The 13,189-nt window shown below is 33.6% G+C and overlaps 1 protein-coding gene across 1 annotated transcript in view; it reads left to right on the top strand.

The window, feature by feature from the left end:
* Positions 1-13,189, top strand: part of TRIM24 (tripartite motif containing 24) — a 113,507-nt gene that overhangs the window by 57,262 nt on the left and 43,056 nt on the right. The window contains exons 5-6 of the mRNA XM_025045850.1: positions 3,162-3,309; positions 7,946-8,078. Of these exons, the coding sequence (XP_024901618.1) occupies positions 3,162-3,309; positions 7,946-8,078 (281 nt within the window). The remainder of the gene's footprint in view (positions 1-3,161; positions 3,310-7,945; positions 8,079-13,189) is intronic.

Here is a 13,189-nt window from a genome sequence, read left to right as displayed (position 1 = left end):
TATGTGTTGTGTGTGTGTGTGTGTGTGTGTGTGTGTGTGTGTGTGTGTGTGTGTGTGTGTGTGTGTGTGTGTGTGTGTGTGTGAGAAGTTGTATGAATTCCTTATGTATTTTGGATATTAACCCCTTATCGGATGCATAATGGACAGATATCTTCTCCCATTCACTACGTTGTCTTTTTGTTTTGATGATGGTTTACTTTACTGTGCAAAAGCATTTTAGTTTGATATAGTCCCATTTTTTCTTTTGTTTCCCTTGCCTGAGGAGACATACTCAAAAAAATATTACTAAGAGCAATGTCAAAGAGATGACCGCCTATGTTTTCTTCTAGGAGGTCTGTGGTTTCAGATCTTGCATTTAAGTCTTTAACCCATTTTGAGTTCATTTTGTATAAGAAAGTGGCTCCGTTTCATTCTTTTGCATGTATTGGTACAGTTTTCCCAACACCATTTATTGAATAGAGTGTCTTTACCCCATTATATATCGTTACTTTCTTTGTCATAGATTAATTGACCATATAGGCGTGGGTTTATTTCTGGGCTCTCCATTCTGTTCCATTGATCTCTTTGTTTTTAATGTCAGTACATGCTGTTTTGATTATTGTAGCTTTGTGATGTAGTTTAAAATTAGATAGTATGAAACCTCCAACTTTGTTTTTTCTCAGGATTGCTTTGGGAACAAAGGCAGAAGGTTGGAATTACTAAAAGTTAGAGGAAGGGCCTTAAGGAATGTCAGTTCAAACATCTGAAGAGAAGGTACTACTGGTCTGAGTCTTTGGCCTTGAGATCTCTGTGGTATTAGTATTTCTAAAACTGGTAGCTCTTAAACCTGGTTCTCCAAGTATTGGAAAAACTGCAAGCCAAAGCTAACTGTTGCTATAGTAAGGAACTACTGCAGTAGTGGTGAAGCAGCATTGGTTGGTGTGATGTTCACAGAAATCACTAGCAAATAGGAAGCCAACTAAGATGATCAAGTAAGTCCCTTCTTCCTCTGGCATTGCAGTCTCCCTCCAGCACCACCTGTTGGAATCTAAGGTGAAACCAGCTCATGAAGCATAAATATGGCTTGCAGAGTAAAAGTATAGAGAATAGAGTTGGTGCTGAAAGTAGAAATTACAGAGTTGTTTCAGTCAAAACTGAAAACAGAGAAAGAAAGCAAGACTACATGTATACACTGGAGAGATTCAATCACATCATGTTTTAAAGTCACTTGAAATAAGTAATTCTCCGCATGGTTAAGCCACCCACTTGATAGGCAGGTTTATTTGTTTTATTTTGCTTTTGATGTTTAGGGACTTAATTTTTTAAACTTAATTTTGTATAACTACATATTAAACATTTGTGTAGTTCTAAAGGAAAATCTATAACATGGTGTATTCAGAGAACTCAGACTTTCTATCTCCATCTCATCTACTCATCTACCTTATTTATCCTTTACCTTATAAGTAACCATTTACTTACTTTAATGGTTTATTCTTTCATTTTTGATATTTTATGTATAATTGTAAGTAATTTTATTTTTAAAATATAAGCAAATAAGTCATCCTGCCTCATCCCCATCTTATTTTAGTTAAGCAGTGGCATGCTGTGCTTTGCTACTTTGCTTTTTAAATTTTACTTTATATAGTACTAGAGATCCCTCCCTAGCAGTACATATAGAGATTCCTCATTCCTTTTTGTAGCATAGTGTGGAGATTGTTTTAGGGGACATCGTTATAGAGGTGACAGCAGGAGCTAAGAGAGTAGACGAGACCAATCCCTAGATCTAACAGAAAGCTAAGAATCAAAACAAAGCGTGGTGGTGAGATCCTGTGGGGCGTTCAGGGAGGTAAGAGGATCTGGAGGTTTCAAGGAATTCAAATGATTTCTAGGAAGTAGGAGCGGCATTAAATGAAGTCAGAAAGGTTGAAGATAATAATTGCTCAGAAAAGGTAGATTTGGGTTTATGGAAATGTCCAGGTATTTGGAATTTGATTAATGTAAACCACTGACTGAGGGAAATTTTTTTCCCCAAGTACAAATGATATCATAGGACTGCTTATATGTATGCTGTATAACTTTTATATCCGTTCTCAGAGAACACCATCTACACAGTTACACAAGCTTTTATATCCAGTACATTCTCCATACCAGTCAATTTTACTTCCTAAATCTTCCTCATTTATCTGCACTTCCACCCACTCTCACCTAAACCACTGAAAAAGTCTCCTACTTGTCTCTGTGCAGAAACACTTGCCCCCTTTTTAATCTGTTCTCCACATTGCAGTGACTGTGATTTTTAAAATGCAAATATGGCCACGTCATTTATTTACTTAAAAGCTTTTAGGAGACTTCTTTAGACAGATCAAATTGTCGTGTGATCCTACTAGATCTGGTTCCTGTCTGCCTTGCCACCAACTTCTCTTGCCAATCTTCCCCTTGATCTCTCTACTTCAGTTGTACTGGCTTTCTGTCACTTCTTGGAACTTGCCATGCTCTCCTTGCTGGAAGCTTTTGTGCATGCTGTTCTCTCTACCTAAAAGGCTTTTCATCAGTAATTGATGACTCAACTTTCATATCTTAGTGCTAATATGATTTCCTTAGAGAAAACCTTGCCTAGGTAATCTCTTCCTCTCACTTTCCCCGACCTCACTAAAATGAGATCAGTTTCTCCAATCATATGTTCTTAACAGCAACTCATACTTTTACTTTATGGCACATCTCAGTTTGTAGTTTTCTGTTAGTGTGATTATTCCAATAATGTTTGTCTGCCTCACATTTAATCTTTACAACTATTCAGTAAAATTCGTGTCATTGCTCTTATGCATTCTAAGTAACCTACCCAAGGCTACTCAGCTAGTAAGTGGAGGAAGTGGGATTTGAACCCATATTCCATCTACGAGTTTAGGCATCACAAGAGCAAAGATCATGTTTGCTTTTCCGATTGATGTATCTTCAACACTTAACATAATGCCTGAAATATTTGCTTTGTTGAACTAAAGCCAGTGTCCTTATATTTCCACTTATATGTGTTTATGATTTAAAACATAGTATCAGTTTTAATTTATGAGCACTGTTAAGGTAAACGATGGAATCAGTATGGCTGGTATATCATTTTCGTATGACTAGTGGTATGACCATCTTTTAGTTTTTTTTCAAAAATTGATGTGACATGTTTCTTTTAGGTGTGTACAAGCTGTGAGGATAATGCTGAAGCTAATGGGTTTTGTGTAGAGTGTGTTGAATGGCTCTGCAAGACATGCATCAGAGCTCATCAAAGGGTGAAGTTCACAAAAGACCACACTGTGAGACAGAAAGAAGAAGTATCTCCAGGTAATGGATTAGTTCTTCTAGTCTCTTTTTTCCCCCCTCTATCCTTCCACCATCTTTTCTTCCTCTCTACATTGACATGTTTTAATACACTTGTAAACATTAAATATTCTCTTGATTTTTAAAATCAGTGTGATCTATATTGTATCGAAATTTGAATACTTATACATATTGGCAAGAATGAATAGATATTGAGCCTTTTTGCCTCATAGGCATACTCCCAACCCCTTTTCCTATAAATGCCTTAATTTGGTGTGAATGTACAGCACATGAAAAAATACTTGCTTTTTAAACTTATCATCTTAGAAATGTACAATTCAGTGGCGTTGATTGCTTTCACAGTCTTATGCAACCATCACCACTGTCTAAAACTTTTCTGTCACCCCAAAAGGAAACTACCCGTTATGTAATAACTGCCCATTCCTCTCTTCCCCCAGCTCCTGCTAACCTCTAATCTATTTGTCTATGAATTTGCTTATTCTAGATATTCCAGTCAAGTGGAATCATACAGTATTTGTCCTTTAGTTGTCTGACTCATTTCGCTTATCACAGTATTTTCAGGATTCATTCATACTATAGCATTTATCAGAATTTATTCAGCTTTATGGCTCATCAATATATTTTTGTTTAAAAATTATTTTACTTTTTATTCATTGAGTCAACTAGTGTTTGTATACCTATTCTATATTCCAGGAACTTTGCTAGGTACTAGAGATGAAAAGGTAAGTAAGACAGACACTTGTATCCTTAGGAGTTATTAGTATCATGAAGACTATAAACAAATTAGCAAATATATTGGGCCTCATAAATTCTGTGGGAGCACATGAAAAGAGTACTAAACTCAGATTTGGGATTTAGGTTGGAGGCCAAATCTGGGACTTCAAGGATAAATAATTCATTCCATAAAGGAGAAGGGTAGGGAAAACCGAAGCACATGCACACATTTCCAGAGAGGGAAAGTTGAGTGTAGCTGGAGAGTAAGATTCAAAAGGAGGAGTAGTCAGAAATGAGGCTAGGAGTCTGGAGACAAAGGAAAAGGGAGTATAATTTCTGAGGATGCCGATGAAAAGACACAAGAGAAAAAAGGCCAGGTGTAGATTCAGGTAAATTTAATAGGTTAGTGCTATCAAGACTTCTTTGAGATCAATCATCTGTTGAAAAAGAGAGCAGGGAAATAATAAAAGGTAAGGAATGTGGAGGATATTTGAAATAACTCCAGTTGAAAGAAAACTCCAGCTTCAGGAACAGAACGGTTGCTAGGTAACATCAAGGTTATATTTGATGTGTAGGACTTAAAACATCCCCTGCCAGACCTCAGCACCCTGGGTATAGATATAGAGAAGAATTGAACTTATCTAGATTTGGGGTTTAGCTGGACACGTGTTCCAGAAATTCAGCAGGGCAAGAGATGCAGGTAATGTCATGTATCAAAATGAAGGATTTAGGGATTTTAACTGTATAAAGTTGATAGTGTCAGTTGATAGGGTGAAAGAAATAGTTAAGGATTAGAGATATTGATGAAATACAGTGAGAGTGGTTAAGCAAGAATTGGAAGTTTAGAAAGTAGAAGTTATTAGAGTGGGATGTTTGAATTCATGATTGTAGAGTGGAATAGTTATAATCAAAAATCTGGGGTGGGACCATGATGTATATTATATGGAATAAGCAGCTACAATGAAGAACAGGTCTCTAAAGATAAGCAAGTTTGAGAGGCTTGTCTTCATGTGGTAATCTCCGTGGACTTCTAAATCATTCAGGATGATGATGAGACTTACTACTAGGAGAATGACTGAGAGTCAGGATCTAAATTCTTCGATAAATAAAGTCTATAAATAAGTGATATGATATCCTAATTATCTAAATCAAAAGCTTTTATAAATAGTTATGCCTGTATAGCAGGAACAAACCAGGATGTCCCAAGCCAACTAATGGTCACCCTATCAACTATGATGCCCAGAAGACATGAATTGAACATCAAGGAAAAGGGCACAAGGAGCTATGAGGATGTTCATATTACTAACATTGAACCATCTTTGCATTGCTGGAGTCCTTGCAGGACTTTTGGTCCTGTCCACACATTGACTGAGACATTTGATCCACACCGAAAGATCCTTGAAATTTGGTCCTGTCTAAAATGTCCAGGAGCATGTTTGGTTCATACTAAATGACATTTGGTCTTGTCAGAAACATCCACGCTTAGGAAATGTTCCTGGCTTCATGGCCCATAACATTTATTTATACTTTTGGTTTACAGGATTAATACATAAAAACATCATGTTTTACTGGTCCAATAGTTCTTTTGTGGCTGATTGCCAGTAATAACCCTTCTTGCCTTAGCCTGATTCATAATGGCACATGTCAAGGACCAATTATCATGGACCTTATGGCATTGACCAGATGTCTCCATAGATGTTTCATTAATTGCTGGAATTAATTCCATTTGGTATTAATGTGTTGTGCTTTTAATTTTCTTTTAATATATTGGTAATTTGCTCTATCTGGTTATTTCCATTTTTTTCATTCTCAATTTTATGTATTTTTACCTTTTTAATCTAACTAGGTAATAGGTTATCTCTCTGTTTTTATCCACAGAAACAACTTTTAAATTTATCTAATTATGTTATATATTTTTTAGTTCACTAATTTATCTTTAATCCCTGTCAGTTTACCTTGGTTTTAAATTTCTATTACTAACGTCTTTGAGATAAACACTTGATATTTATTTCCACTTTTCTTAAAATTATAAGTGTTTAAAGCTTGATTTATGATTTGCTACTTTGATTTCTGCTGTTTTTTTAGATATTCTGCATTTATGGTTGCCAAGTTGTTGGGGATTTATGAATTTTTGTATCTGTTATTTTCTACTTTGGAATATTATAAGTAATGCTATGAAAAGAGGGTCATGATGTATATTAAATGTAAAAAAGGAAGTTGCTAAACAGTGTGATTATTATGAACCCACGAATTCATTAAAAGAAAAAGGAAAATTTTCCCAGGCATGGGTTTTGTTTGTTTCTGGTTTCAACTTTATAGTTTTATTATAGTATGATCAGCAAATGTCAGTCTGTTAACTCATTCTGCTTGCTGGCACACATTTAAATATTTCTTAAATATGGGTAATATATGAAAATTCAGATAAGTTCATTTATATAAAAAACCATAAAAGGTTACTATATGAGCGAAAGTAAACATTTTTATAATTAAAGGAAAGCCTTTTTAGAAACAATTTTCTCAAAAACTAAAGTCATAGAACGGATAAATTTTTCTATTAAAAATTCTAATGGTGTGCTTGGAAAAATACCAAAAATCAGAGTTTTGGCAGGCAATTCATTAAATGTTTGCAAGTTGATAAGAAGGATAATTGGACAGAAAAACGATGGAGGTTATAAATAGACAATTCTTAAAAGAAATGTAAGTGGTTGATAAAAGTGTAAAATTGTTCAACCTCAGTTGTTAAAGAAATACATTCAAAAATTGTGATATCACTTCCCCCCACTTATCAAATTGGCAAAGATTAACAATATTGAGAATACCCCATTAGTAAGGTGATAGCCACTCTACACTGGTAGGAATACAAATTGGTATAATTCTTTGGAGACCATTTATTGACCCAAGAATTCTACTTAGGTATTTGTATTATGGAAACATCCAATGGTTTATACATTTCATGTTTATTTCAGCATTACCATACAATATTGAAAAATGAGAAACATTCTAATGTCCACTGGCAGGTGGTAATATTTATTTGACGAGATACTATATTGTTAATAAATAAGTAGATACAGATGTATTTACTAACACAGAAAGAACGGTATCTAAGATAAAGTGAATAAAAACACTTTTACAAGGAAGTATGTGTAGTGCCATTCTTTAAATTTTATAAATTACTTAAATTTTATAAAATATTTACTAGTATACATACTTACTTACATAGAAAAACAACCAGAGGAATGTATACCAGGTTTTAATAGTGGTTATCTTTGGAGGTGGATTAATTTTGAAATGTTTCAATATTACCTTTAATTATCAGTGAGATAACTAGTGTTTACTGTTTAACCAATCATTGTGTTTATTTGTATTCTGATTTTTCTGTTTAACATAAGCATCGCCCAGTTTTATCCCTGTTTTGGATATTTAATCCCCATTGAAAAGATACATGGATGACTATAATATGATAGTGAAAACTTAATGATTATTTCTGTGTTGATGGGTATCATCTGTTAGGGTTTTTGCAAGAGTGGGGAAGTAATTTTTTTACCAGACCTTGTATACATTTTTATTAGTTTTTCTGAATTGCATTTTTAAAAATTTCTTCCATGTTTGGAATGGAAAACATCTAATTGGTTCACACGCATTTATCTGGGCTATTAAGATTTTTTAATTCCATAAACCATTTTTTTAACTACACATTTTCTTTTTCTCCTAAATTAATTTGAATTTATACATTGGAAGGTGAAAAAGCTCATTTATATTTTCATTCTGAAGTGCTGAAAATATTTAATGTTTAATATCTGTAAAACCTGGTGATAGTGATGTTGATGAAAGTGTTTGTATTTTCCTGGATTTGAGTTTGAATAGTCAATCTAATATTTACTATTCAATTATGTTAATTTTTTTTTGCCTCCCATTGTTTCTACAGAGGCAGTTGGTGTGACCAGTCAGCGACCCGTGTTTTGTCCTTTTCATAAGAAGGAGCAGCTAAAGCTTTACTGTGAAACATGTGACAAACTGACTTGTCGGGACTGCCAGTTATTAGAACATAAAGAGCATAGGTACCAGCATCTTTCATTATATACGTAGATTTATATTACAGCTTTATGAAGACTTAGAGGACTGCTGGCACCTAGTCAAATGGCAGTCTGCAGATAATGTTTTGTTTGCCAGCACCACGTTACCTTGCTTATTCAGGAACTTTTCAACTTTGGCAGTATTGACATTTTGGGCCAGATAATTCTTCGTTATGGGGGGCTGCCCAGTGCATTTGTATGGTGTTTAGCTGCATCTTTGACCTCTGTTCACTAGATTCCAGTAGCATCCTCCCAGTTGTCAAAACCAAAAATGTCCCCAGACATGACCAAATGCCTTAAGAAGCAAAATTACCCTGGAATAAGAACCACTGGCCTATTCATTGTTTTAAAATATGTGGAATTAGTTACCAGTGTTGTAAAATAAGATTTTACGCTAAAACAAACAAACCAACAACAACAAAAACACCACATCTTTGGTATTTTGAGAAAATGGAAGCTCTTGGAGCCCTTGGCCTCATATACTTTCATATCAGCATTTGGCTGGAATTGACTTTAGTGCTCTTTAGAATGAAACATGCTTTTTCCAATTCAGAAGAAAAATGGTAGATGATGCATGATGGAGTAAGAGCAGTTAAAGTATGAGTAAATCTAAATGTTGACTTCCAAAGCAACAAAGATGTCGGTCTGTGTCGTGTGTGTTGTGTATCACAGCAGACATGTTAGGATGTAGAGTTTATGGTCTAAGGCTTATGTGTAATTTAGGAAAAGGGTAAAAATACAAAATATTAGAGGTTAAGTCAAGATCTGCATTTTGTAATATCTCTGTATGTAATAGTAGCTAAAAGAATAGTAAAAGTGTATATGATTATCAAGATGGTGAGGGGAAATAGAATAATTAGTCTAAAAACAGGCCAATAAAAAAAAAGAAACATTAAAATAAAATTTTTCTTACTCTTAAAAAAATTTTATTTTTCAATTATTGGTTGACATTCAATATTTTATATTTCAGGTATATGGCATACTAGTTAGAGACATAATTTATGAAGTGATTCCTCCGATAAGTCTAGTACCCACCTGGCACTATACATAGTTAATACAACATTATTGACTATAGTCCCTATGCTGTACTTTACATCCCTGTGACTATTTTGTAACTGCCAATTCGTACTTCTTAAATCCTTAACCATTTTCACCCAGCTCCCCAATCTGCCCTCCCATCTTGCAACCACGAGTTTGTTCTCTATATCCGAGTCTATTTTTGTTTTATTTGTTCATTATTTTGTTCCTTGGATTCCACATGTAAGTGAAATCATATGGTATTGTCTTTTTCTGTTGGACTTACTTCATTTTACCATAAGACCCTCTAGGTCCATCTATGTTGTTGCAAATATTAAAATTTCATTTTTTATTGCTGAGTAACATTCCATTGTATGTATGTCCCATAACTTCGTTATCCAGTTGTCTATTGATGGGCACTTAGGTTGCTTCCGTATCTCTGCTATTGTAAATAGTGCTGCGGTGAACATAGGGGTGCATATATCTTTTTGAATTAGTGTTTTAGATTTCTTCAGATAAATACCCAGAAGTGGAATTGCTGGGTCATAAGGTAGTTCTGGTTTTAATTTTTTAAGGAACTTTGACTTTGCTATAGTGGCTGTACCAGTTTACGATCTCATCAACAGTGCACAAGGGTTCCCTTTTCTCCACTTCTTTGCCAACGCTTGTTGGTTTTTGAATTATTGGTGATAGCTGTTCTGACAGGTGTGAGGTGATTTCTCATTGTAGTTTCAATATGCGTTTCTCTAATGATGAGAGAACCTGAGCATCTCTTCATATGTCTGTTGGCCATTGGTATGTCCTCTGTGGAGAAATGTCTATTCAGGTCCTCTACCCATTTTTTTTATTCGGATTGTTTGTTTTGTTTTATGAGTTCCTTACATATTTTGGATATTAATCCCTTATCAGATGTATCACTGGCAATATCTTCTCCCATTCAGTAGTTGTCTTTTTGTTTTGTTGGTTTCCTTTGATATATAAAAACTTTCCAGTTTGTTTATTTTTAAGTAGTCCCATTTGTTTATTTTTTTCTTCTGTTTCCCTTGCCCAAGGAGATATATCCAAAGAAATATTACTAAGAGCAATGTTAAATGTTTACTTCCCATATTTTCTTCTAGAAGTTTTATGGTTTGGTTCTTACATTTAAGTCTTTAATCCAGTTTGAGTTTATTCTTGAATATGGGTAAAAAACAAGAGTGGTCCAGTTTCATTTTTTTTGCATGTATCGGTCCAGTTTTCCCAACACCATTTATTGAATGGACTGTCTTTACCCCATTGTATATTCTTGCCTTCTTTGTCATAGATTAAGTGACCATATAGCCGTGGGTTTATTTCTGGGCTCTCTGTTCTGTTGCATTGAACTGAGTGTCTGTTTTATTGCCAGAACCATGCTGTTTTGAGTACTATAGCCTTGTAGTATAGTTTGATATCAGGTAGGCTGTTACTTCCAACTTCGTTCTTTTTTCTCAAGACTGCCGTGTATTTTTGGGGTCTTTTATGGTTCCATGTAAACTTTAGAATTGTTTGTTCTGGTTCTGTGAATAATGCCGTTGGTATTTTCATAGGGATTGCACTGAATTTATAGATTGCTTTGGGTAGTATGGACATTTTAACTGTTAATTCTTCCTTTATGTTTCCATTTATTTGTATTTCCTTCCTTTTCTTTCTTCAGTGACTTATAATTATCTGAGTAGAGGTCTTTTACCTCCTTGGTTAAATTTATTCCTAGATATATTTTTTTTATGTAACTGTAAATGGGATTATTTTCTTAATTTCTCTTTCTGATAGTTCATAATTGATGTATAGAAATGCAACTGATTTCAGAATATTAATTTTGTATCCTGCTACTTTACTGAATTCATTTATCAGTGCTAACAGTTTTTTTGTGGAATCTTTAGAGTTCTCTGTATAGTATCATGTCATCTGCACGTAATGAGTTTTCCTTCTTTCTAATTTGGGTGCCTTTTATTTCTTTTTCTCATCTGATTGCTATGGCTAGGACTTCCAGTACTATTTTGAATAAAGGTGGTGAAAGTGGGCATCCTTGTCTTGTTCCTGATCTTAAGGAAGTGCTTTTAGCTTTTTCCATTAAGTGTGATGTTAGCTGTAGGTTTGTCATATATGACCTTTATTATGGTGAGAGAAGGTCCCCCTATTCCCACTTTGCCGAGAATTTTTATCATAAATGGATACTGGATTTTGTGAAACACCTTTTCTGCATCTATTGATATGATTATATGATTTTTATCTTTTACTTTGTTAATGTGGTGTATCGCATTGATTCGCGGATATTGAGCCATCTTTGTCCTGGGAATAAATCCAACTTGATCATGGTGTATGATCTTTTTAATGTATTGCTGAGTTTGGTTTGCTAATATTTTTTTTGAGGATTTTTGCATCTCTGTTCATCAGGGATATTTGCCTATAATTTTCTTTTTTGGTAATGGCTTTGGTGATCTTGTAGAATGACCTTGGGAGCCTTCATTTCACTGCTCTTGAATTTTTTGAAATAGTTTGAGAAGAATAGGTATTAATTTAATTTTTCTTTGACTGTTTGGTAAAATTCACCTGTGAAGCTATCTGGTCCAGGATGATTTTTGTTTGATGGGAGTTTTTTGATTACTGATTTGATTTCATTAGTAGTAGTCACTCAGTTCAGGTTTTGTTTCTTTACTCAGTCTTGGAAGATTATATGTTTCTAGGAATGTGTCTGTTTCTTTCATATTGTCCAATTTGTTGACATCTAGTTGCTCATAGTATCAAAGAACAGATTTTAATAAGGACTTGATAAATTAAAAGAGCTATAAATACTTTGTAATTATAATAAATGTAAATGAATAAAATGTTCTAAATTTAAAATTTTCATGCTGGTTAAGAAAAAATAGAAAGTCTGTTTGCTTTTTTAAAGAGATATTAAAAATCTATGTATATAAAAATAATGACAGGAAAAGACATATCATACAAACACTAACCAAAGGCAGGCTGGCATACCAAAGTACATTATTTGAGATAAAGAAGGAAACTTTATAACAATAATTGGTTTTATTTATCTAAAAGTTGTAACAGTTGTAAATGTGTGCCCCATGGCCTTGAAATATATAAAGAAAAATGACAGCTTAAAACAGAGTGGGAAATTTTTAACATATTTCTCAATAATTGACAGAAAAAGCACATTAAAAATCAGTAAGATTAAAATAATACAATTAGCAAATGACCTCATAGGTATTAAGAAACACTATGCCCCAAAATAGACATTCTTTTCAAAATAAAAAAATATAAAAATAAAAAAATTTAACCATATGCCAGAGCAGTCTTCAATTTCAGAAGATTAAATTGTATAAAGTTTTATGTAAACTCAATGCAGTTAATCTGGAAAACAATAATAGATGATAACACTCTCCATATATTTGAAAATGAAGACATGCAATTCATATGAAAACTAACGTAGCACATGATCCTCTGGCATCCTGGACGAGAGGGAGAAAAAAATGATATGGAGGACGTTATTGAGACAAATAACAATTGGAATGTGGTCTATAGATCAGATGAAAGTATTATCTCAGTGTAAATTTTCCTGTATTTAATAATTATACTATGGTTAAATAATAGAATGTCCTTGTAAGGAAATGCATACTAATTATTATTGTTAAAGGACTACAAGGAGGCAATATTTGAAAAACTAAGCTGTGTAAAGGTATATGTGAGATCTCTACTATTGCAAATTTAACTTTGAAGTTATCTTAAAATAAGCAGTTAAAAGTAAAGCGTAAAAGGAGAAATCCCAATAGCTTTTAGAAAATATTTTTATTTGAATGATAGTGAAAATAACTATCTTCGAAATATATTCTAAAACCATGATTAGATGGAAATATATATCATTAAATGCATGTAGTAGATAGTAAGGATAAAAAGTAAATATGCTAAACATTTATTTCAAATTGGAATGAACAAATTAAACCCAAAGTAAGTGGAGGGAAAGATAAAATAAAGACAAGTGCAGAAATTGATGAAATAGTCAAAGCCAAAACTTAAGTTTTTCAAAAGCTTGGTAAAACTAACAAATCTTTTTGTGAGTGATT

Source organism: Pteropus alecto, unplaced genomic scaffold (assembly GCF_000325575.1).
Source record: "Pteropus alecto unplaced genomic scaffold, ASM32557v1 scaffold22, whole genome shotgun sequence".
NCBI classification, from domain to species: domain Eukaryota; kingdom Metazoa; phylum Chordata; class Mammalia; order Chiroptera; family Pteropodidae; genus Pteropus; species Pteropus alecto.
This window is presented reverse-complemented; position numbering and strand designations above follow the sequence as displayed.